A 25,895-nucleotide genomic window follows, 5' to 3' on the forward strand; every position below is an offset into this window, starting at 1 on the left:
CATTCTAGCCCAACCGAGGCGAAATTATTTTTTGTCCTCCAAAAAGATCGGGCCCTCTTGTTCAAACAGGAACCCAGAGGACAGCGATCACCTGATTGGGGAAAATATATATGGTGACTCAAAAGAGGGCGCCACCCACTCTCTACCGCCTCCAGGGGTGTTTTGGGGGGGTCTTCTGGCGGCGGGAGATGGAGGGGCGGGGGCGGCGGCTTGGGTTGAAGGCGCACCCCGCTGCCTGGGCCGCTTAAAGTCCGGCCTGGGTCTGCTCCGGCTCGACTTGCAGGAGGGGGGGCGCTCCGGCCGGGGCGGAACTCAGGCAAGCCCTGCCCGCCGCAGCTCGCCGGGCCTCCCCACCCGGGCCAAGAACACCCGACGGGAGCCAATGAGCGGCCAAAGCCGCGCCGGCACCTCCGACGCCAGCCCGGAGATTGGCGTGGGAGACACGTCAAGTTGAGCCGGGCCGGAGCTGCGGGTTCAGTGGCCCCCTCTCGACGTCGGATGCGGAGCAGCGCAGCTCGGAGGGCGGCGTGTGGGCTGCCCCGGCCTCCGCTCCAGCTTGGCCGGGGGCGCGGGCGTGGAGAGGGGCCCCGCGAGGCTGGCGCTCGATGCACCCGCTTCCCGGCGCCGGGACGGACAGGCAGAGGCCGCGGATCGACGGGCGCCTCTCCTAGCGGGCCATGGGTAAGTGGGCAGGAGGGAGGGAGGGAGGGCGGGCAGCGGCTGCCGCGCGGCTTGCGGGGAGGTTTGGGCGAGACAGGAGCGCTTTCGCCTAGAGAGCCAGGAGCCGCCTTGCTCTCCAGGCCGCCGCTTTGGGCTTAGGAAGCGGCCGCGCCGCAGCGCCGCTAGCCGCTGGCTCCCGGCCGGCCCCCTTCCATCCTGGCCGGCAGGCTACTTCCCGCCGACCTCAGCCAGACGTCTCTGGAAATCCGGCTTCTCCCTCAGCATCCAGTGCGTCTGCTAGTCCGTGGTAGATTGCCCCTGCATTCGGAGGTTCTAATTTGCTATAATGGCCAATACCCTCCATTAAGCCCTCTACTGCTCCTCTCCTATGTGTAGATGTCTCCATTCCTCTTTTTTAAAAAAATGGTGGCAGGGAGTTCCAGTACTTACACCCTGAAATATTTTAGTCGGTCTTAAGATTTCGCGTTCAGAGACGTTTCGTTATAAAAGAATTGCCTTTCCTTCCGCGTGGAATGAGGAGGGGATTCCATTTCCTGATGCTGAAGGAGTAAGTGATCGTTGCCCAGGATAGCTTTGCCTGGAACAATTATGATACCACATTTTATTTTTAGAAGAGGGTGCTGCTCCCTCAGCTAAGTCCCAACAGGCAGCTCTCCTCCATCCGTGGCCACAATCGCAAGAATTTAGCGCTTTCTCCCCTCCTCTCTTCCCCTCCCTCCTCCCCGGTTGCCTCTAGAGCAAACGTACGGCGAAGTGAACCAGCTGGGCGGCGTCTTTGTCAACGGGAGGCCGCTGCCCAACGCCATTCGCTTGCGGATCGTGGAGCTGGCGCAGCTGGGCATCCGGCCGTGCGACATCAGCCGGCAGTTGCGCGTCTCGCACGGCTGCGTGAGCAAGATCCTGGCGCGCTACAACGAGACCGGCTCCATCCTCCCCGGCGCCATCGGCGGGAGCAAGCCCAGGGTCACCACGCCCAACGTCGTGAAGCACATCCGAGACTACAAGCAGGGCGACCCGGGCATCTTCGCGTGGGAGATCCGCGACCGGCTGCTGGCGGACGGCGTCTGCGACAAGTACAACGTGCCTTCGGTGAGCTCCATCAGCAGGATCCTGAGGAACAAGATCGGCAACCTTTCGCAGCCCGGAGGAGCCTACGACGCCGGCAGTGGCGGCTGCAAGCAACCTGCCCCGCAGCCCACCCTGCCCTACAACCACATCTATCAGTATCCTTACCCCGGCGCTGCGCCATCCGCCGGCACCAAGATGGGCAGCCACCCCGGAGCGCCCGTCTCCGCCGCCCACGTCAGCCTCCCGCGCTCCTGGCCGTCGGCTCACTCGGTCAGCAACATCCTGGGCATCCGCACCTTCATGGAGCAGAGCGGTGAGTGGGTCGGGGTGGGTCGGGGGTGCATTATTGCACCCGGCGCGGCGGAGCTGTTGTTACTCTCCATCGGGGCGCATGGAGCTTCTTGATGGGTGACAAAGATCGTTTGCTGCCCCGAGGACACTACAGTGTAAAACAGGACTTGGGAGAGGCAACAGAGGGAGGGAAAGGCGGACAGTTCAGTAAATGTAGGGCCTATTTAAAGACTAAGCAATTGTGCTTAAGGGGTTGTTGGTTTTCGTAAATGCAAAAACTGTTGAGGGTGTGTGCGTGAAAAAAGTGAAGGGGGAGGGAGAGAGAAGCCTCCAACCAAAGAAAAAGTTTCTCCAGTCATGCTTTTGAACTATTATTTTATTTAATTTCATCGTTTTAAGTCTGCACATAAAAACAAACAAACAAGTCCCACTGAGTTCAATGGGGTTTTTACACGTTTTTTCCAAAAATAAGGTTTACATAGGATTGCAGATTTAGTATACAACAATTGATGCCCATTCTGATCTTATGGCTCTTCATCACAATCTCCTGAGGCACTTTAGATCTGTGATGGGCAGCTGAAGGTCGTGGAAGCCAGAGGGGTCTATATGCAGCGAAGCTTCTCCAAACTTGGACCAGAGTGAAGGCGTGCTGGAAACAAGCTTGTTTCCCGAAGAAAGGAGAGAGAACTGTACAGCAGTCAGCGTTAGTTCTTCTTCGCGGTTAGGGAGCAGGTGCCCTGCGAGGCCCTTAGGGTGGCTTGCACGGCCCGCCACCTCTGGCAGAGGAAGGATGGAACTGTGTAGTTGTGGCGCCATTTCGCTGTGAAGTGTATGAAGCTGGTGAGGGAGACAGTGTCTCAGCAACCCTTAAAGATCCCGGTTTGAATATATTCAAGATCTTCGTGACAAAAGAAGGCAGCGTATTTACAAGCCTTGCCCACGGTTTCACGTTTATTACTTACCAAGAATTATAGCAGGTTTCTCAACACGGGTCAGACAGGTTTTGTTTTTGTTTGTCCTGTGATAAGCAAAAGGTTTTGTGCCTTTGGCATGACTCCCATCTGTCACTCTGTCGAAAGCCATGTATAGAACTCCTGGGTTCTCCTCTGACCTTTCTAAATGACACCCCTGGATGTGGCAAAATATACTCCCCCCACCCCACCCCCCGCTCTCTCCAGTACAGAAGTCGCCTATCCTTGCTTTGCGCTGAGAGCTGCTAGCGATTTGCTCGAGGGTCTTTTTCATAGCTGAGCCGGGATTTGAATGAGATGCTCCCACGTCTCAACGCGCCACATGGTAATATCTCCTGCACCTCGTTACTGGAAGCCCACAGGCGCCCTGGAAGCCGCTGCTGCAAGAACCCGGAGGGCCAGAATTCAGCAGACAGAACTCCGGCTGTTGTTGCAAAGAGGGCCCGGACATCTTGAACTTCTTATGAAAAAATGTGGAAAATATTTTCGTAGCGATGATAGATTGCCAACCGCAAGCTCGGAGCCCTTATACTGTTCCCCTTCCTTTTTTATTTAGGAGAAAAGAAAAGAAAAAATGGACCCAGCAAGTTCGTTTCGTGATTACCTTTTTTTTTTCAAATATCAAATGTGGGAGAGGGGTTTTCTCCCCCTTCCTCCTAAAATGTTCACTCGCCTTCCGGTTGAGAAAGCCTCGTTGATTTATTCCAGCGCTTCTCGCTGAGAGTTTACTTATTTTCTAGAACTTCAGGAGATCCAAACGACCCACAGACTCATTGTTAGAAGGAAGAGGCAGCAAATTATTTGGAATATTGTATTTTTAGGCTCTGGTTCTCTTCTACGATTTGTTACTACGTTTCATTACGAGGAAACCGTGTTCTCTCACTTTTTTTAAAAAAAGGTTAAGACTTTATGTGGGAGAGAATGTTCCACTTTGTGGATATAAAATTCAGCCAGTCACAGACGTAGAGAAGTTATTCGTTCTTAATGGAATAATTCATCTTTCAAGTGCATTTACAGGTTGCTTTTTTAAAAGGGGGGGGGAAGAGGCATCCCACCCACTCCCTGTTTCAAACTATAGGTATTCAGGAGCACCTCTATCTGGTTTCAGCCCCATATAATTAATGGGTCTCTATGCGCCAGGTAAGGCATTCCAAAGACACAAATCCTTTTACTCTAAAGGAGGTTCCCGCTTCTCCTGAGTCGGTAACAGTTCTACTGAACTGAACTATAAAGCAAGGAGTCCCAAATGCTTTAAAAATATATGTTCCCCCAGTTTAACATTGAATGTACCGAAGAGCAGGCAGTAGGAAATTGCTGAACCTTGTCCTGCTCACTGAACAACTCCCCCCGCCCCATCCCACAATCTGAAATGGGCCTCCTGAAGGATAAGGGAGCCAAAAACCGGTCCGTGTAAATGGAATAGGCATGGAGGTGGAAGATATGTTTCAAATGAAATGTTGGCAAAAGCTGTTTGCAATTTAAGGCTCGCAATTTCTTCTATATGTTTCCCCTTCGGATCACCCTCGTTTGTAACCTTGCGTTTTACGCGACGTTCAGAGCCGATCGGTTGAGCAGCTTGCCTGTAAAACACCGAGAGCCCCCCGTGTCTTCCGAAAGCTCAGCTCCCCTGGCCTCCCCACTCCGCCAGAATTTATTCTCGAAGCACTTCCCACCCAAACAGAGGCTGCAGCGGCGATGCTGGGAACGAGCGCTTCATAAATAAATCTGGATTGCGTTTGTTGTTAGCTTCTTTTACGAGGCTGTTGCACTACAGTTAGGGGCGAAATAAAAAGAAGTCTGGAATAATCCTTTACTGGCACAGGAAAGACTGAGAACTGAATCAAACGACGTTTGGGATCTTCCTCGGAGTTTGTCCTTTCCCCCGGGGACACTTCACCGAGCCAGCCTGCTCGGAGGGCACAGCTCATCTGTCCTGAGAGTTAATATTTCCCCCCATCTATTTCTTTCCCATCCCAGGCGCTCTGGCTGGGACAGATGGCTCTGCCTACCCTCCCAAACTAGAAGACTGGCCCAGTGTGAACAGGACCACCTTCCCTGCTGCCGGACAAGGTGTCGGCGCGCTTGACAAATCAGCAGCGGAAGCAGACATTAAATACCCCCAGGTAACAGCACGGCCAGCCGGGAATTCAATGGCAGAGACGGGCTGGGTGGGGGAAGAAGCTAAAAAAGTAAGCACGATGACGATCATCCCTTCCTGCGCGATGGGCAGAATGTCAATGTTCAGTTGTGCGTTTACTCATGTAAGATCTGTGGATCTCTGGAAAATACACGACATCTATGACCGAAAATGCTGTAAGCAGGTATTAAAAAGAGAGTCTGAAAACACCCCCACCCCCACCCCTGTTTAAAAACCATCTGACTTTATATCTAAAGAACACACAAATGGAGAATCCAGAGAAGTGGAACAGAAACATTCTCTCTCTCTCCGCGTGTGTGTCTGTGTGTAGAACAGCAAACCGCCCTTTCGAATGTATTATTGTCACAAACCCTTTCTTTGCCTCACATGGTAAATTTGCATTTCTGTTTTACTTTATTTCCTTGCTTTAGGCACAGAAAACTTTTGACACTTTCTACTCAGATCTGGTCACCACAGTATTTATTTTCTTTTAAAAATCTTACTATTCGTTTAGAAAAACCCCTACAGCAACACACATTTTGCACATAGGTTTTCATGAAGTTACCTGCGTTTAGTTATGTAAATTTCGCGGGAGCAAACACTTCTTTGAAAAGCTAACTATCTGCGCGCTTGTCCTACTTTCTGCGCTTAAGGAAGGGAGGATTCCAGAACGAGATGCGCGTCCTCATTAAGTAGGGAGAATAGAGCTTATCTCTCTTTTTGTGCAGGTGTTTTTGCACCCTTTAGACTCGTTGCAGTTTCCTGTCGCTTACTTGAAAGTGAACGGCATTGCTAATCCATTTTAATTTACTTCCAAGACAATGTTTAGAATCCTGTCTTTTCGTAGGCGCCGCCATCTACTATTTTCTCTTTCTATTGTTCTCAGCCGCCTCCCGGGCTCTCAGCTGTCAGTACCTTCCTGTCCCCTTGCGCCTACCCGTCTTCAAACCAAGCAGTCTACGGCGGGCCGGGAGGAAGCTACCTAAGTCCGGCGCATCATCACTGGCAGACGCCAGGCAACCCCTTGGCTCATCACCACGGGCCCGGCGTGGCCATATACGGGGGAGACCCGGCTCCCACAGCGGCCTTCAAGCAGCCCACCCGAGAAGGTAGGGAAAGGGGAAGGGCGGCCCCCGGCTTGCCTGCGCGGGGGTGCGAGAAAGGCAGCCGAGGGAACAGGGGCACCTGCCCTCTGGCCATGTCCTGCTAGCTAGGGGTGGTGGGAGTTGCAGTCCAGTAACTGCTGGGACCCACATTTGAGAAACACCGCATTGTAACCCCAACGCACACTCAGCTGGTGGGTGGGAAACCCCATGGAAAACAGTGGGATCTATTTCCCACGGAAGATCGGGGCTGCGCGCGCCTCTAACCGGAATCTGTTCATGTAACCTGGGCTGCCTGGTTCAAGGGCAGCTGCCTCCTTGCCTGGCCTCTGACTTGGCTACTCCCTTCCCATTCTTTGCTGGCCCAGTTTCCTTAAGGAAGCGTCTCCACACAGCGGCCACGGAGCTGGCGGCCAGGCCAACGAACCTCTTTTTCCGAAGGCGGAGAGGGAAGAATGAGTAGGTGCCACGGAGAGGAATAATTTCCTGCGCATTCAAAAGGGATGCGGGTGGGGGATAGTTAAGGCCAAAGCAACCCCCCTGTATTGGTAGGAAATGTCTCGGGGAGAGACTCGAGGCTGGGTCACGTGGAGGAGCGAGAAAAAGAGACCTCGGGGGTTTCCTGCCTGTCACTGCTGTCCTCGCTAGAGAGAGACCCGCTCTTGAGTCTGCCTCGGGCTGCCGTGTCTCTTCAGGCATCTGTAGGAGCTAAATCATCGGGCGGGGGTGCTTTCCGGGTGGGAAAAGAATCTCCATCCTGCCAAAATATTTTCTTTCCCCTTGCATCCCTTCGCCCCGGTACAAAGCTATTCCAGCGCCTTTCCTATAGCTGTACCTTTTATTTTCCTTATAATCCATTGTGCGCAGTCACTAACTGTGTGTGGTCCCTTTTCCCAGCATTAGCTCGAAGTGGGCGCCATTTAAGCCTGGCGCAATTATTGACAATGATTGACGACGCTAAACTGGTGCGTCATGCGTGCGTGAAAGTGGCCGGGAAGGGTTAGATGTTTTAAAAAGTTAAAATAAAGAAGGGAAGTAGTGATAATTTTCTGAGCGAGGGCAGAGTTCGGATTTTCTGCTTTTTCCTTTGTAAATTTTTGTGACAGCGTATCCTTACTTAGAACATGACTGTGTCAAAAGTATGCACTAGTAATAATGCTCATTCAGTTATTGCAATCACTGGGACTTGTCTGGTAAGAACCTAAGCACGTTTACTCAGAGCTCAGCACCACTGAATTCAATGAGACTTACTTCCTGGTATGAATAGTACTATCTTAAGACGGTAGACAAAAAGGCAGTTTTGTTCTGTGATGTTCTGACATTTGTTTCATGAAAATGTCAGGAAAGAGCCCACCAAAAATGAAAGTTTTTAAAAATAAAGCCCTACAGCTCCCTCCTCAGTAGACCACGTAGACTTTTCCAAACTTACTTTTATATAGTAATTCAGATATTTTACAAAGCCTGCCAGTTAAACAGAAAGTAAGAAATACCTCTTAACTCGAAAAATATGCCTTCCTTTCCCCCTCCTCTCTCTTTAGGTGTCAGTTCATAAAATAAAATAAAATGAGCAGTTCTGGGAAAACCATCCAGGGTTTTAGTAATCATCCTTTGAGTGAAAGTAGTATTTGCATATTTTTCTTGCAGGCGATGGAACAGAAAATAAATGGGTCAGGAATATACTATGAGCCAGAGCGCACACTTCCACGCAGAGACGTGACAGAGATTAATTTTATTTGAGAGAAATAATAATTTCAGTACCATAGGCAATCATTTTATGGAAGCAGTTGACCATAAATCTTGATAGGGAGCAAGTCCGTTTTCTGAAGCAATAAAGAGAAGTCTAATTGTTCTCTCTCTCTCTCTCTCTCTCTCTCTCTCTCTCTCTCTTAAATAAACTAAGAAGTTTTAATTAATTAACCTATTCATTGCAAGACTTGATTTTAAAGTCTGCAAATACAACAAAATGGCTTATATTTTACCGCTTCGTTTTCTTACTTCCCCAATTTTCTGGTGCACTATCTAACTTTAAGAATAAAACGCTTACTGGGAATTGGATCCTACTCAGAGATTAACTTTTGAATAGACGTGATTAGGACTGGACTGTAAATAATACTGAGCCATTTCCCCCCAGCGAATTTCTAGTTAGTTGGTCCAGTTCACATGCGCTGAAACCAACAACAAAATTGCTGTTGATTTGGATTGAGCTATGTTGAACCCTCATCCAAAAGATACCAGTTGTTTCAGCCTTTTTAAATATATGACCGAATGATCCGTCGGAAATGGAGCCATACTCAAGTGAATTGTTGTCCATTTACGGGTGGCGCTGTGGTCTAAACCACAGAGCCTAGGACTTGCCGATCAGAAGGTCTGCGGTTCCAATCCCTGCAATGGGGTGAGCGCCCTCTGCTCGGTCCCTGCTCCTGCCAACCTAGCAGTTGGAAAGCACATCAAAGTGCAAGTAGATAAATAGGCACCGCTCCGGCGGGAAGGTAAATGGCGTTTCCGTGTGCTGCTCCGGTTCGCCAGAAGCGGCTTAGTCCTGCTGGCCACATGACCCTGAAAAACTGCCTGCGGACAAACCCTGGCTCCCTCGGCCAGAAAAGCCAGAGGAGCGCCGCAATCTCAGAGTCGTCGGCGACTGTACCTTAAGGTTAGGGGTACCTTTACCTTTAGGGATATTTCATGGCACATACAGTGGCCAGATTCGTCTGGTCTTTCCAAATGCACCATGTTTCACAAACTAGCGGGAATCAAGTATTTTAGAAGAACTGTTAGCTCCCCCAAGTCCTTTCTCTCTCGTCTGTAATAAAAGCGTGAATTTAAAAAAAAGAAAAACACAAGAGTGTATTTTACAGTGGAAACCGGCGTTTCTGCTTTCCTTTTGCTGAACATGCAGTGCTAGGCTGCGATCCTAAACACTGGAATCCGTGGGTTTAGGATTGTGGTGTTACTGTTCTACGCTGCCTAATGAGAAACAGGCGCGCCCTTTTAGCCTTTGACTGTCCTTTAACAAAACCGGCCTCTATCGCAGTGGCTAAACCGATATTTTCTGCTAAACAGAGTCGAGACTTCCTTTTTTAATGTCTTAGACCTGAGGCGGTTGTTTTCTTACGTGGCCCCTAGACAGATGGTTTCTTTTCAGAGTTTCTTGTCTTATGCCCCGTTAATACTTCTTTACTCTCGGCAAAAGTTGGAGTCAATGCCTACGGAATAGACGCGGCTCCCCTTTTCTTTTTAAATGCGGCAGGTGGAGAGGAGCCCAGTAAGTCAAGCCAAAGTCTGTGTCTCTGAGATGCAACGTTTACAAGGCACGACTGTTGCTATAGTTTGGTAATGGAATCGCCAATTCTGGTTTAAATCTCGCCTATATCACGAACTCATTCTATTACCTAAAGCAAGCTGCATTTGCCCCAGCCTCACCCCCTCTCCCCTCCGGAATTTGGGGGTCACCGTGATTTACCTTGCAGGTAAGGACGGCAGGATGAAAGACGTGCAGGGCTCTAGGCGCTCTAAGCACAGCATAAGCTGTTGTCGCTCTTACTATTTATTTTCAAAGTTGCTTCGGCCAAAGTCTGAGAATTTCAACTGGGAACATGCAAGGAGGAATTGGTGCACTTCGGCATGAAATGCAGGTTCTAAAACCTATGCAGCCTCTTGGCTCACGGGTTTTTTGTTTTGCTTTTAATTACAGAAATAAAGTCACTTTCTGATTAGTTTCGAAGCTGGAGTCAAGCTGCCTCTGTCCTTGCCAGCCTGACATCCACAAATCATTTAAGCCAGAGTGCCCCAGTCCTAACTATCTCTGGGGGCACTTGGACTCTAATCGCCCACGGTACACGTGTCATCAGCAAACTCTTGTTCAAACCCTGCTCCGTCCCAATCACGTATAAGGAGTGGGTTGCGCCCGATGATTAGAGCGCCGTGGGAGGGGGTCGTGCATCCTCCGCTCTTACTTGACTCCCCACCTGCCTTTCCCCCTCCCTCCCTTACCAAACCGGAAATAAGAAACGCGCTTGGGAAAAGAAGAGGCTGCGGGGACCGAAGCGGCTCGGAGTGGAGTTCAGCTTCTCAGCGCGTGACCTCCTTGTGCTGAAACCCGCGACCCAGCCCAGCTGTATAGGTGCCTGAGGCAGAACCCCGTCTAGACCCGCAGGGAACCTCTCCTGCATAAGATGAGTACAGCGCAAGAGAAGGATGCCTTGTGCAGAGGCTTCTAGCGCCGCTGCGGAAGAGCTGTCTTGTCAGGGCTGTTCCACTGGCTTCTGCGGTGGTTCTCCAGGGGTGCGGCAGGAGAGGATAGCAAGTGTGGCAAGAAGAGTCAGAGACAATCAAAGAAACAGTTAAACTTTTCAGTGCAGTATAGTAGAGTATCATTTTTATTTTTAATTTGCATGATATGAATATATACATTTTCAAAATGAGAGCACGAACACTGGCTATTCTTCTATAGTTCTCCATGTCATATTGTTGTGAACAGGGATTTCAACTCCGACAAATATGAAAGATCAGAAAAGGGAAAGGTTTCTTTGTGTTGATGAAAAGATGAGAGTTTGTCTCAAACTATACCTAGATAAATGAGATTACCTGGCAAAAGCAAGCTCATTCCTCATATTGAGTTTGCATGTATACTTAAGGTACATCTGTAAGAGGCTGGTTTATAATTCTATTTGGGAAGGATTTGTGTTTTACACTTTATGAATGCCCCATGATCATATTATAAACTAGTTGTGTCCTAGGTTATAAATCAAGTGCTGCTAGGAGTTGTTTCTTTTGATTTTCATATGTATTTCTTATCAATAAAAAAATTCGGTGTGGCAAAAGCAAATTTTTATTTTGAAAGTGTGGCCCAGAGATAAAAGTTTGAGAACCCCTAAATTGTTTCCACATGTGAGTTTTGTTTCTGGGGATTTTTGTTGAAACAAAAAGTGCTTCATATTTGGGGGTAGGGTTGTTGCACAAGACTTGATTTTTTAAAACACACACATTTAAAACAACAGGCACAAGAATATGTTCACATTATCTTATTTCAGTTCAGTTTATCATTGTGTTAAGGCATATCACCACCTTAAACTATTTGTTTGTAAGTTTTCATTGTGGTTTATGTTTCTAGCGCATTTAAGTACTGAGATCAATAGCACTTCTAATACTAATTAAATATTTACTTCTAATTTGGGAAAGGGAGTGCAAGCAGTGGGCAGCTGCAGTCTTAAACAAAATTACTTGGAAGCAATCTGGTTCCCATAAAAGGAGCAGACCTTAATTCCAAGTAAATGCATTTAGAAAATGGCTATGCAAAGGTACAGAAGGTATTAAGCACAGGTGTGTAGGGTATCCTGGGTACTTCTTATCCTCTGCCAAAAGTAGGCCAGGTTTCAAGTGCTGGATTTATTGCAGCTCCCCTGAAAGCATCTGCTTCTCTTTTTATTGTGTTGCTGAGTGAAGGGATCCATCTGCAGAATGCAGAATAATGGACCCAGTTTAGGAACATAGAATTAGATTGCATGTCAAAGGGTTTGTTGTTGTTGTTGCTCATATTGCACCTTGCCTCTTCCTCCTTCCAATCTACCTTTGGTGGTGGTTGTTTTTTAAAAATCATATATTAAATACTTATAAATAAGCATTTTACAGAGTCAAAGACTGGTTCCTACCCATTTAGCAAGCAAATGCCAATGAAAGACACACATGGGAGTGGGGAGAGACAAGAAAGGGAAGAGGAATCAGACAGTAGTAGAATGTGAACAAATTTAGTTACATCCATTTAACGCTTTCTTTTGGGTAGGTATGAGAAGGAGACGGTTAATGGGTGTGATAGGAGCCCTGTTTTGAGAAAAGAGATTGTACAATTTTCTATGTGACGTTGTGGGTGTTGCTACAGGGACAAGTTTTTCTGTGCACATTCTTTTCTAATGAGCTGGAGCAGTGTGCTTGTATGATAGCGTGTTCCAAACCACAGGTCCCTGATATTTCCATGTTTAAGATATGCCTTGGTGTTTTGGGATTGTCAGGTGTAGCAGAATACTCTTTGATCATGTTCACACATGCATGTTCATTAGCTGCAGTCAAGTGGTGACTTCCATGTGTGAATGACTTGCCACAGATCATAGAAGCAAAAGAGGTTTCATATCAGCTCACATAACTTTTCAGTGGAGGCAAATCACACAGCCAGCTGACAGTTCTAGATAGCAAGCCCTGTGGAATGAGGTGACGGGAGATCAAGTGACACGTGTGAAAGGACTCCTTTTGTAAATATATATAGTCCGCTCTACTGTTATTTGAAGAAGACCCAATTATTTTAATTCATTGGCTCCTTTGCTGAAGTTTGCCAAAGGAGAGCATTTGCTCTGATTCCCCACAGTGAAAAGAAAATAATTTTACAGGGATTCTGAGTAACCAGTGTTATGAAGCTTGCTAGGTTGTGGACTGATGGTTGTTCTAGAAAGAAGAGAAAAACTGTCCACTGTCCCCATGGCAGAAATTTCCCTGCCACTGTCTGTTCCCACTTCACACAGCAGCTACTGTAAGTACCAAGTGTACATAACTTAGAATCATAGAATCATAGAATCATAGAGTTGGAAGAGACCACAAGGGCCATCGAGTCCAACCCCCTGCCAAGCAGGAAACACCATCAGAGCACTCCTGACATATGGTTGTCAAGCCTCTGCTTAAAGACCTCCAAAGAAGGAGACTCCACCACACTCCTTGGCAGCAAATTCCACTGTCAAACAGCTCTTACTGTCAGGAAGTTCTTCCTAATGTTTAGGTGGAATCTTCTTTCTTGTAGTTTGGATCCATTGCTCCGTGTCCGCTTCTCTGGAGCAGCAGAAAACAACCTTTCTCCCTCCTCTATGTGACATCCTTTTATATATTTGAACATGGCTATCATATCACCCCTTAACCTCCTCTTCTCCAGGCTAAACATGCCCAGCTCCCTTAGCCGTTCCTCATAAGGCATCGTTTCCAGGCCTTTGACCATTTTGGTTGCCCTCCTCTGGACACGTTCCAGTTTGTCAATGTCCTTCTTGAACTGTGGTGCCCAGAACTGGACACAGTACTCCAGGTGAGGTCTGACCAGAGCAGAATACAGTGGCACTATTACTTCCCTTGATCTAGATGCTATACTCCTATTGATGCAGCCCAGAATTGCATTGGCTTTTTTAGCTGCCGCGTCACACTGTTGGCTCATGTCTAGTTTGTGGTCAACCAAGACTCCTAGATCCTTTTCACATGTAGTGCTCTCAAGCCAGGTGTCACCCATCTTGTATTTGTGCCTCTCATTTTTTTTGCCCAAGTGCAATACTTTACATTTCTCCCTGTTAAAATTCATCTTGTTTGTTTTGACCCAGTTCTCTAATCTGTCAAGGTCGTTTTGAAGTGTGATCCTGTCCTCTGGGGTGTTAGCCACCCCTCCCAGTTTGGTGTCATCTGCAAATTTGATCAGGATGCCCTTGAGTCCATCATCCAAGTCGTTGATAAAGATGTTGAATAAGACCGGGCCCAAGACAGAACCCTGTGGCACCCCACTAGTCACTCTTCTCCAGGATGAAGAGGAACCATTGATGAGCACCCTTTGGGTTCGGTCAGTCAGCCAGTTACAAATCCACTGAGTGGTAGCATAGTCAAGACCGCATTTTACCAGCTTCTTTACAAGAATATCATGGGGCACCTTGTCAAATGCCTTGCTGAAATCAAGGTAGGCTACATCCACTGCGTTCCCTTCATCTACCAGGCTTGTAATTCTGTCAAAAAACGAGATCAGGTTAGTCTGACATGACTTATTTTTCAGAAATCCATGCTGACTATTGGTGATCACAGCATTCCTTTCTAGGTGCTCACAGACTGTTTGCTTAATGATCTGCTCCAGAATCTTCCCTGGTATTGATGTCAGACTGACTGGGCGGTAATTATTTGGGTCCTCTCTTTTCCCCTTTTTGAAAATAGGGACAACATTTGCCCTCCTCCAGTCTGCCGGGACTTCGCCTGTTCTCCAGGAATTCTCAAAGATGACTGCCAGTGGTTCTGAGATCACATCTGCCAGTTCTTTTAATACTCTTGGATGCAGTTCATCTGGCCCTGGAGACTTGAATACATCTAGACTAGCCAAGTATTCTTGTACTATCTCCTTAGTTATTCTGGGCTGTGTTTCCTCTGCTGAATCATTTGCTCCAAATTCTTCAGGTCGGGCATTGTTTTCTTTATCGGAGAAGACTTAACAGTCATAACATAACTCAACACCTATGTATGCCTGCCTGGCAACTCTGACTGGGACACACTTTCCCATGTATGTGCATGCACTGTAAATGCAGACAGTGTGCATATAATTGTTTGACACATTATGCAGCAGGAAATGTGTACTTACATACCCTAGAGAAGCCTTAGCCATCCTAGCCAAACATCTTTCCGCAATACATATGTAAACCCTCTGTCACAATCAAAGGTTAGCTTTATTGGGTAAATGGAAACATTTTCTCAAATATCCCTTAAAACCACAAGGTGTGAAGCAACCCAAGATATACCTATGCTACTCTGTTCAGTCCTTATAGTCCCACCCAGCTAAAAAAAAGAAGTTGTAACTAAATTCCATGGAAGATAATGGATGGTGCCCTTTAGTCCTGGCTTTTAATGTGATTAAAGGCCTAATTCTGAGGCAGCAAACGTGTGCCTGGGTGGTACCACTACATGTGGCATATTGGAAAGAACGTTTCCTCATCCAAGAAAAGAAAAAGAAAAGAGAAAACAAAAGTTTCCCACAAATAGGAAAGCAGGGGAAAGGCTGGAGCCCTTCTTTGTAATATCTAGTTTTCCATGTGCTTGGAATTGATTTGTATGGCAGAGCCTTCCATGAGGTGAAGGGCCTTTTGCCGTCTGAAGAGTTTACCACCTCCCTGAGGTACAGATGTCGGGTTATGGGGCCTTAATTAATTAATTAATTTTATAGGAAACATGGGCGTGATCTCTGAGCACACCTTTGTGCCTCTGCTGCTGACACAACTTGCTTCACACGCTTCTTTATCTTCTTTAATGGAAGGGCTGCCATACTATAGTATACTACGGTGCCATACTATTTTTACTGTACTGTAATTATTTGTATGGTTTTACTAGAATATATAGAAGTGTGTGTGTTCTAATTCTATCAAGGTCAAATTGTTTTTAATGGTTGTTTTCGCCCTATGTTTCCAACTGCTCTTATTTTTTATCTGTAAGTCACCATGAGTCCCTGTCAGGAAGAAAGGCGGCGGGGGGGGGGGGTGATGGTAATGATAATAATAACAAGAACCCGTCCCCCTTGTCTTGCAGCTGTGGACAGAAAACAAGCCTCCAGCCCTGGGGGCAAAACCCCAGCAGACTCCCTGGCAGCCTCCATCCACGGACTTTCTGCCCCAGCCTCCTCATCCTAGAGGGAGAAAGAGGCGGGAAATGGCGTCTGAGGCGAAGGCAGCTTGGAGGGGGCAAAGAGCCTGAGCAACTCTTCCCCACCCCCCTGCAAAGCGAGGTTTGAGGAGAGGAGAAGCTGTGGCCGTTGACAAGGCTGCTGCAGCAGTGGTGGGGGCCCCAACCTGACTGGATCGCAGACCAGAGCTCATTGAGCCCAAGGAGAGGGGTATATGGGCGAAAACCAACCAACCACAAATGCTTTGCCACCGCCACCTTTTCTGTGAGTCTCAGATGAAGGCACACAGCACTGGATTTATACCCCTGAGGGCAAGGGGGAATCTCCATGAAAACATTATTGGTCACTGGCTGCAGACATTCAAATGCCCAACTGAGATGAGGAAAATAAAAGAATTCTAAAGGGCAACCGATCTTTTCCCAAGACATCTGATTCAAAATAAAAGACAGTTTTATGGGTTATAGTACCCAAAGTTTACTGCTTCGTAGTCCGGCTGGCCAACTCTGCAACTCTGACTTCACCTCACAGCAGGGCTCGCTTTTTCCTTCGGATGGGTCTGGCCTCAAAGTGTCATTGTAGCACTTTTTCTTTTGGACAAAAATGAATCATTGAAAAATATTTCCCTATATTTGAGAAATGCATTCTCACAAACAAAAAAGAATAGTATCCCCAATTTGTGTCTTTTACAATCTTCCTCATCAAAAGATAGGCAAAATGAACAAAGGTGGATCTATATTCTTTTTGAAGGAGCACTCCACCCCCTCTTCTTTTTTAATTTAATTGTGATGCGTTTTGGTACTGGCAATGTGAGCAAAAAGGCATGTTTTCAAAACATGAGGTGGCAAGAGAAACCTTGCTCTGGGCTTGCGGATGCAGGCACATAGGTTCCCCTCTCTTCTCCAAGGCTTTCTACCCCCCCCCCCACCGCCCCGTTGACTCTATGCTGTGAAAGCCCTATTTTTGCCAGTGTATACATGCCTCTAACCCCTAGTGTAAAAGGACAAGTCTGTATTGATCTTCTCTGATTTTATATTTTTATAGCAAACAAATAAAAGATGGACAAAAACTTCTGTTTGCGACTTCATTCCATTCTCTGGTCTTCTGTTTCTCATGAAGACCTTCTTAGCAGCACAATCCTAACCATGTTTACTTGGCAGCAAGCCCAGTTGATTTCACACTGGGTAGCTCAGTTGGTTAAAGTGTGGGGCTGACAACGCCAAGGTTGCAGGTTCGATCCTGTCCTGTAAGTGTCAGCTGTATATTCCTGCATTGCAGGACATTGGACTAGATGATCCTATGGGTTGTTCCAACTCTACGATTCTATGAGATAACCCCCTCGTGGGGGAAAGCCCTACTTTGACCTTTTACAGCTGAAAAAAGTATTCAAATATTTGACAGTTGCTTGAGGTTAAAATTTGATCTATCAAAATGTGAAACTCAAAATCTGAATGTTGAAGATGTAATTTTACTTCAGAAGCTGAGCTCTGTACACTTATTGATAGCTTGTGATTTATCATGGCAGTAATCAAATATCAAAGCTTGTAACTGTCAAATGTGACATACCATGGCACCAGGGCTTTTTTTCAGCTGGAACTCACCAGAGCTCAACTCCAGCACCTCCCAGGTGGGCACCATGGCCAATCCAAGAGAACAAGGGAGAAGTTCAGGGTGAGCTCCAGCACCTCTTTTCCCAGAAAAATAGCACTGCACGGCACATTAGCTATACAAAATGGTAAAATATTAGTTGATTTTAGTACTTCTTGATAAGAGCTCGGCCATAGTCTTCAATATTTTTGGACCCACTTTTAGGTCAGATGTTCTCTTGAGGGCCAGCAAGCCTGGCCAGTGGGCATTATTATTTATAATGGGGCAATGAAGGGAGCAGAGACCCAGAAGGCAGGCTGGTAGGTCTCTGTGAGCTCCCTGTTTCCTTTAGGCACTGCACTGAGGACCCTGTTGTTTATGGGAGGTCGCTACAGTGTGCTGGTCTCAGAAAACCCAGGTTCCAGTCCCAACTTGGCCATGAAACTCACTGGGTGACGTAGTGGCCAATTACTGACTCTCACCCTAGCCTACTCCACAAGGTTGTTGTGAAGATAAAAGGGAGAAGAGGGGGGATTGTGTAAGCTGCTTTGGGTTTCTTGGAGGGAAAAGGTGGGATATAATTGTAATAATAATAAAAAACCCAACCAAGGCTGGGCTGGTTACTACTATGAGCACGGTCTGTGCCTGCAAACACCTTGCTCATGCTGTCAGGATGAGAAGACAGTAGAGTTTGGTTTATGACCCCCCCCCCACTGTTCAAATTAGTGGGATTCTAAAAGAAAAGAGTTGGAAAAACAATGCAGTACTGCCAGCGTTGATGTGGCCCCTCCAGATGTGAGGCCCCCTCATATGTGAAGCCTGGAGCAACAGCCCCCTGTGCCTCTCTTTAAAAAGACCCTGCGGGTGTTCCTGGGGCAAGTGAATATTTTCAAAATGAGAAGTGAGAAGCAGGAGGTTGCAGCTGTCTCCACCAATAGTATTATATGTAACCAATGGTGAAGTCATGTTGCATTTTTGTTCTGATCTAGTAATTCCATGATCTCTCCCCACCTTCTTCCTAGAATATTTCCTAATGTTTGGTTGATGTTCCTGCTGTCTCTGATATTACAGTTACCGCTTCCCATGGTGTCAGTTTTCTCAAAACAGCTGTAGGACCCAATACTTCCAAAGGGAAAATTCTTATCTGGAGGTAGTGGAACCTTGGAGGTGTCCAACCTCCCATCTTTTGAGTAATGTCCTGTTACTAGGTGCCCGTCTACAACGAATTGTAGGAGTTTACTATAGATCCCCAAACCAAATGGAGGACATAGATGACGCCTTCCTGGAACAGATGGCCAAGCATGCAAAAGGAAGGGAGATAGTAGTAATGGGGGACTTCAATTACCCGGATATTTGTTGGATGTCAAACTCAGCCAAGAGAATAAGGTCAAATAGATTCCTCACTGGCCTTGCAGACAACTTCATTGTCCAGAAAGTGGGAGAAGCAACAAGAGGAACAGCCATTTTAGAGCTGGTCCTAACCAATGTTGATGACCTGGTTAGTGGGGTAGAAGTGGAAGGATCATTAGGCGCAAGTGATCATGCTCTTCTGAAGTTTACTATACAGCGGAAAGGAGCAGCCAAGCATACTAGGACTCAATTTCTTGACTTTAAGAAAGCCGACTTCATAAAACTTAGGGAAGTGCTGGGTGAGATCCCATGGACAGTAATACTAAAAGGAAAGGGAGTTCATGATGGCTGGGAGTTTGTTAAGAGGGAGATAGTAAAAGCACAACTTCAGGCAATACCAATGAGACGGAAACATGGAAGGTGCCTAAAGAAGCCAGGGTGGCTATCTAAAGAACTTTTAACTGAGTTAAGATTAAAAAAGGATGTGTACAAAAAATGGAAAAGGGGGGAAACCACCAAGGAGGAATTCAAACAAATAGCCAGCAAGTGTAGACACAAAGTCAGAAAAGCTAAAGCACAGAATGAACTCAGGCTTGCTAGAGAGGTTAAAAGCAACAAAAACGGCTTTTATGGGTATGTTCGTAGTAAAAGGAAGAACAAAGAAACAGTAGGGTTACTCAGAGGAGAAGATGGTGAAATGCAAACAGAGGACACAGAAAGGGCTGAACTCCTCAATGCCTTCTTTGCCTCAGTCTTCTCCGATAAAGAAAACAATGCCCGACCTGAAGAATTTGGAGCAAAGGATTCAGCAGAGGAAACACGGCCCAGAAAAACTAAGGAGATAGTACAAGAATACTTGGCTAGTCTAGATGTATTCAAGTCTCCAGGGCCAGATGAACTGCATCCAAGAGTATTAAAAGAACTGGCAGATGTGATCTCAGAACCACTGGCAGTCATCTTTGAGAATTCCTGGAGAACAGGCGAAGTCCCGGCAGACTGGAGGAGGGCAAATGTTGTCCCTATTTTCAAAAAGGGGAAAAGAGAGGACCCAAATAATTACCGCCCAGTCAGTCTGACATCAATACCAGGGAAGATTCTGGAGCAGATCATTAAGCAAACAGTCTGTGAGCACCTAGAAAGGAATGCTGTGATCACCAATAGTTAGCATGGATTTCTGAAAAATAAGTCATGTCAGACTAACCTGATCTCGTTTTTTGACAGAATTACAAGCCTGGTAGATGAAGGGAACATAGTGGATGTAGCCTACCTTGATTTCAGCAAGGCATTTGACAAGGTGCCCCATGATATTCTTGTAAAGAAGCTGGTAAAATGCGGTCTTGACTATGCTACCACTCAGTGGATTTGTAACTGGCTGACTGACCGAACCCAAAGGGTGCTCATCAATGGTTCCTCTTCATCATGGAGAAGAGTGACTAGTGGGGTGCCACAGGGTTCTGTCTTGGGCCCGGTCTTATTCAACATCTTTATCAACCACTCAGTGGCGTAGCGTGGGTTGTCAGCACCCGGGGCAAGGCAAGTAATTTGCGCCCCCTAACCCGTGGATTTGCGCCCCCTGACCCGTGGATTTGCGCCCCCTAACCCCCAGATGTTGCGCCCGGTGCGGCCGGCCCCCCTGCACCCCCCACGCTACGCCACTGCAACGACTTGGATGATGGACTCAAGGGCATCCTGATCAAATTTTCAGATGACACCAAACTGGGAGGGGTGGCTAACACCCCAGAGGACAGGATCACACTTCAAAACGACCTTGACAGATTAGAGAACTGGGCCAAAACAAACAAGATGAATTTTAACAGAGAGAAATGTAAAGTATTGCACTTGGGCAAAAAAAATGAGAGGCACAAATACAAGATGGGTGACACCTGGCTTGAGAGCAGTACATGTGAAAAGGATCTAGGAGTCTTGGTTGACCACAAACTTGACATGAGCCAACAGTGTGACGCGGCAGCTAAAAAAGCCAATGCAATTCTGGGCTGCATCAATAGGAGTATAGCATCTAGATCAAGGGAAGTAATAGTGCCACTGTATTCTGCTCTGGTCAGACCTCACCTGGAGTACTGTGTCCAGTTCTGAGCGCCACAGTTCAAGAAGGACACTGACAAACTGGAACGTGTCCAGAGGAGGGCAACCAAAATGGTCAAAGGCCTGGAAACGATGCCTTATGAGGAACGGCTAAGGGAGCTGGGCATGTTTAGCCTGGAGAAGAGGAGGTTAAGGGGTGATATGATAGCCATGTTCAAATATATAAAAGGATGTCACATAGAGGAGGGAGAAAGGTTGTTTTCTGCTGCTCCAGAGAAGCGGACACGGGGCAATGGATCCAAACTACAAGAAAGAAGATTCCACCTAAACATTAGGAAGAACTTCCTGACAGTAAGAGCTGTTTGACAGTGGAATTTGCTGCCAAGGAGTGTGGTGGAGTCTCCTTCTTTGGAGGTCTTTAAGCAGAGGCTTGACAACCATATGTCAGGAGTGCTCTGATGGTGTTTCCTGCTTGGCAGGGGGTTGGACTCGATGGCCCTTGTGGTCTCTTCCAACTCTATGATTCTATGATTCTATGAATTCTCCAAATTTAGCTATTGCTAGATGCCTTTCCACTTTCAAAGACTTAGAAATTTACTCTGTGGCATTGCTGAGGCTAGTGGGGAGATATCTAAGCTTATTCTTCCTGCCTGTGCCTCAGGTACACTGCCCAGTCATTAAAAAGCCCAGCTCAGAGCATCCCTGCCTTTGAGGGCTTACTCTGCCTTATCTTTGGAATCCCCTACCTGTGTCAATTTGTCACATGCCCATTCTTAGTGCTTTTAAGTGCCATTTAAGGACCTTTTAATTCTCCAAAGCATATTATTGTTGATCTTATTGCTAGTATCAATGCAGTCTTTTTACTGCGTATAACTTTAATTCTATTTTCAGTAAAAAATATTTTTTTTACAGTGCTTATAAACCAGCTCATATCATGATCTCTGGAGAGTTTGGCTGAGAGGAAGAAATATTTTAATGATTAAATAAAATAAAATAATAGCTACAAGTTGGAACACAATTTGCTTTTAAAACCAGCGGAGAATAAATTCTAGTCATGGCTGTCAGTTATGTCCAGATGGGAAAACAGCAGTTGTCAAATAATGGCTACTAAAATGAGGAATTGATAATCTGTCTTTTTTCAGCTCAGTATACACCACTTGAAATACTTCTTGTAAATGTTGAATAAATGGTAACAAGCTAGCTAACAATGTTTTTCAGAGGAAGTCTGGAAAAATCCCAGAGGGATAAATTTTGCTTGTTGCTGCCACTGATGCGTTTTATCATTTGGTGCCTATAGTGAGCAATCACTTGACTCTAAGCTGTCATAAAGTGGTTTGGAACCCAACACTGAATTGTGGTAACAGCTACAGAGATGAACTGCAGAATTACAGATGACAATCTGGCGCAAAATGTTGCTGTGTATCTACACTCCCCAACTGTTGAGAATAACAGGGAGCTATGACCAGCTTAACACATTTTGCTGCCTGAGGCATGAGTGGTAATTGGGGAGGGGCGGAACCAGGGACCTGGCCTCTTGACTATCAGGATGGTGGGGGAGGGGCAGGGAGGTAGCCTGCATCCCCTCAACTCTAGCATGGCCCATGTCTCCTACTTTTCGAAGAACAGCTCTGTCTGGTTTAAAGAGAAAGTTCCCTAACAAGGGGAAGCAGCAGCCCTGAAGATGCCTCTTGACAGCACATGGACAGCAGATTGAGCAGACACATACTCAGCTGATTACAGGTAATTCTCTAGTGACCAACATAGCATTTGTAGGCTCCTTTATATAATATTTTTTTGTTTTACCTAATATTATTTAACTCCAATTGACATTAAACCATTTTTTTGTTAGCTGGCTTGATCTTCCCAACAAAAAGAACCAAGAAGTATGCCAGAAGTAGTTTGTATGTTTTATTTTCATTGTGTTTTAAAATATGTGACCAATGTAACAGTTTTGCAACCTCAAGAATTTATCTGTAACTTGGGTAAGCATTTTCTCTAAAAAGGCAATATACATAAAGAGCAAACTTATAGTAATGTTTACTGGAAACTGGAAAAAAGTTTTATGTCAAGTGACTTGTGACCAATGTAATGTGACCAATATAACATGTGCCCTGCGCATACAACATTTTACTCTGCATTCACAAGTAGCAGGTTAGCATCAAGCTGTAATGCCCATGGGAATTTACACTTACAGGCAAATGTCACCTAAGTCCTTTTTAAAAAGAGGATTTCATACTAATGACTATCATAGTACATCACCCAGCCAACCATTTTTATTTTCAATTTCGCAAACTCAACTGGCACCAGTACATCAGTGGCTGTTTCTGTTTCTGTACCTTCTTTCAGGATAATCACATTTCCCATCGGGACATTATTCCCTCTGTGTGTAGTGTTTGCTTTATATTGTGTTAGGAATTAATTTATACTTAGTGGTCAAGACTCCCTTTTCATGAAATGTCTGTGGATTGAGAGAAATTATTGTGCTCCCCACCTAATATTTGCTTTCAGTTCTGTCCAAAATTGTAACCGATAACAATGTGTTCAGTCCAGCTACAAAAACCTCTGGAGGAGGCTTTCTAAAATGGTAGAGAAAAGAAAACAATGGCGGCCAGAATGTCAGGAAAAAAGATAAGGGAGAAGAGTCACAGTTTAGCAGACAGTCCTTGGCTCAATCCCTGGCATTTCCAGTTAACACAGAAGAAAAACACACTACTAGACTCTGACAAGTTCTCCCCCCTTCTTTGTTTTCTGTGGATGCCTTATTAAAATGTTGAAACAAAAAAAATATCCTTCCAGTAGCACCTTAGAGACCAATTTACCTGAAGTGTGCATGCACACGAAAGCTCATACCAATAACAAACTTAGTTGGTCTCTAAGGTGCTACTGGAAGGAATTTTTTTGTTTTGTTTCAACTAAAATGTTGTTAGTGTGCCTATCGGAATATGTCAGGGTTCATACCTGTGTTAATCACAACTTTCATGTGGCTGTTCTGCTTTTACTTGGATAGCCGTACTGAGAGGGGCAATCATGAGCAGAGAAGCACCCACCATTCCTCCCTCTCAAGCTGCTCTCCCTCTTCGGGTTTCTGCAAACACGGCCTGCTGTAGGGAGAGGAAAGTCTGCCAAGGGATCTGAGGGGGATTTGGGGAAGGGAAACAGTGACTATGGAAAGGATTAAGTGTTGCCTCCTCCTTGCTTCTCCACGCTCAGTCATTTCTTCCTGAAGTGGTTGCTCAGCAGTCCTTTTTATTTTAACACACATTTGGTGCTTCCACAGTATGGAATAGGTCATACTAAACACTTTATCAGAATTAACTAAAAGAATCCACCAGCCCACCCTTCCCTGACATAAAAACTCATCCTCCCTTTCTGATTCATGTGAGAATCAGATGAGAATGTTACAACCTGAGTCAGGGATGCCAACTTGAATAAAATATTGGGGGCCCCAGGTAAGCCCCATCCCACATAACCAATCACATGACACAGCACACACACAGCATTTGAATGGGAACTTTGGGGGGCCTGGCCCCCTCAAATATTTTATGGGGTGGGGGTTGAAGGGACCTCAGACCCTAGGAATTGGCTCCTATGATCTAAAATCACATAAACTTAAGATGTTGTCAGCTTCACTACAATTTTTCACACTTTCCTTCTAGTAAAACTGCTCTCAGGAAGATGGCTAATCCTGACCAATTTACTGGAAACTGGCCGGCACAGCTGCCACCACGAGTTTTGTTTTAAATAAGTAACATGTTCAGATGTACCACCAAAAAAAAAAAAACCACAAAAAAAAACCCCAATACAGAGGAAAGGTTTTCGCTATGCAAGAGAAAATCTTTTAAAGCACTGAGTGCCTTTTGCTCAAGATGTGGACGCATGTTTCTATTGTGCCAGATTCTCAGTAAATCAAAGTGGAGTCATGTGATGTGGCCCATGATATGTAGCAAAGATCAGTATGCTAATTATAGAAAATGTGATACCTATAAAATGAGAGGTGATGAAAGTACATGGGGACATAGGGAATGAAAGAATCATAGAATCATAGAGTTGGAAGAGACCACAAGGGCCATCGAGTCCAACCCCCTGCCAAGCAGGAAACACCATCAGAGCACTCCTGACATATGGTTGTCAAGCCTCTGCTTAAAGACCTCCAAAGAAGGAGACTCCACCACACTCCTTGGCAGCAAATGCCACTGTCAAACAGCTCTTACTGTCAGGAAGTTCTTCCTAATGTTTAGGTGGAATCTTCTTTCTTGTAGTTTGGAACCATTGCTCCGTGTCCACTTCTCTGGAGCAGCAGAAAACAACCTTTCTCCCTCCTCTATGTGACATCCTTTTATATATTTGAACATGGCTATCATATCACCCCTTAACCTCCTCTTCTCCAGGCTAAACATGCCCAGCTCCCTTAGCCGTTCCTCATAAGGCATCGTTTCCAGGCCTTTGACCATTTTGGTTGCCCTCCTCTGGACCCGTTCCAGTTTGTCAGTGTCCTTCTTGAACTGTGGTGCCCAGAACTGGACACAGTACTCCAGGTGAGGTCTGACCAGAGCAGAATACAGTGGCACTATTACTTCCCTTGATCTAGATGCTATACTCCTATTGATGCAGCCCAGAATTGCATTGGCTTTCTTAGCTGCCGCGTCACACTGTTGGCTCATGTCAAGTTTGTGGTCAACCAAGACTCCTAGATCCTTTTCACATTTACTGCTCTCAAGCCAGGTGTCACCCATCTTGTATTTGTGCCTCTCATTTTTTTGCCCAAGTGCAATACTTTACATTTCTCCCTGTTAAAATTCATCTTGTTTGTTTTGGCCCAGTTCTCTAATCTGTCAAGGTCGTTTTGAAGTGTGATCCTGTCCTCTGGGGTGTTAGCCACCCCTCCCAGTTTGGTGTCATCTGCAAATTTGATCAGGATGCCCTTGAGTCCATCATCCAAGTCGTTGATAAAGATGTTGAATAAGACCGGGCCCAAGACAGAACCCTGTGGCACCCCACTAGTCACTCTTCTCCATGATGAAGAGGAACCATTGATGATCACCCTTTGGGTTCGGTCAGTCAGCCAGTTACAAATCCACTGAGTGGTAGCATAGTCAAGACCGCATTTTACCAGCTTCTTTACAAGAATAGATGAGAGACGAAGGTCTGCTTCTGTGGCTATGCAGATTATAAATGCTGAAAAAGACTCCGAGTTGAGGGAGGAGTGAAATGACTTCACTCTTGGATGCTAAGCCTAGTTTGCATTCATACTGGCTTGAATGTTTGCAAGGCAATAATTT

At 46.1% G+C, this 25,895-nt stretch overlaps 1 protein-coding gene across 1 annotated transcript; it reads left to right on the plus strand.

The window, feature by feature from the left end:
* The first annotated feature begins 232 nt into the window (after positions 1–232).
* On the plus strand, positions 233–15,829 carry PAX1 (paired box 1). Its single transcript, XM_053397504.1, has 5 exons — positions 233–681; positions 1,420–2,062; positions 4,989–5,134; positions 6,035–6,257; positions 15,546–15,829. Exons 1-5 carry the CDS (start codon positions 499–501, stop codon positions 15,644–15,646), a joined length of 1,296 nt encoding a protein of 431 aa, XP_053253479.1. The 5' UTR covers positions 233–498; the 3' UTR covers positions 15,647–15,829.
* The last annotated feature ends 10,066 nt before the right edge of the window (positions 15,830–25,895 follow it).

This window comes from Podarcis raffonei, chromosome 7, assembly GCF_027172205.1.
Source record: "Podarcis raffonei isolate rPodRaf1 chromosome 7, rPodRaf1.pri, whole genome shotgun sequence".
Taxonomy (NCBI): Eukaryota; Metazoa; Chordata; class Lepidosauria; order Squamata; family Lacertidae; genus Podarcis; species Podarcis raffonei.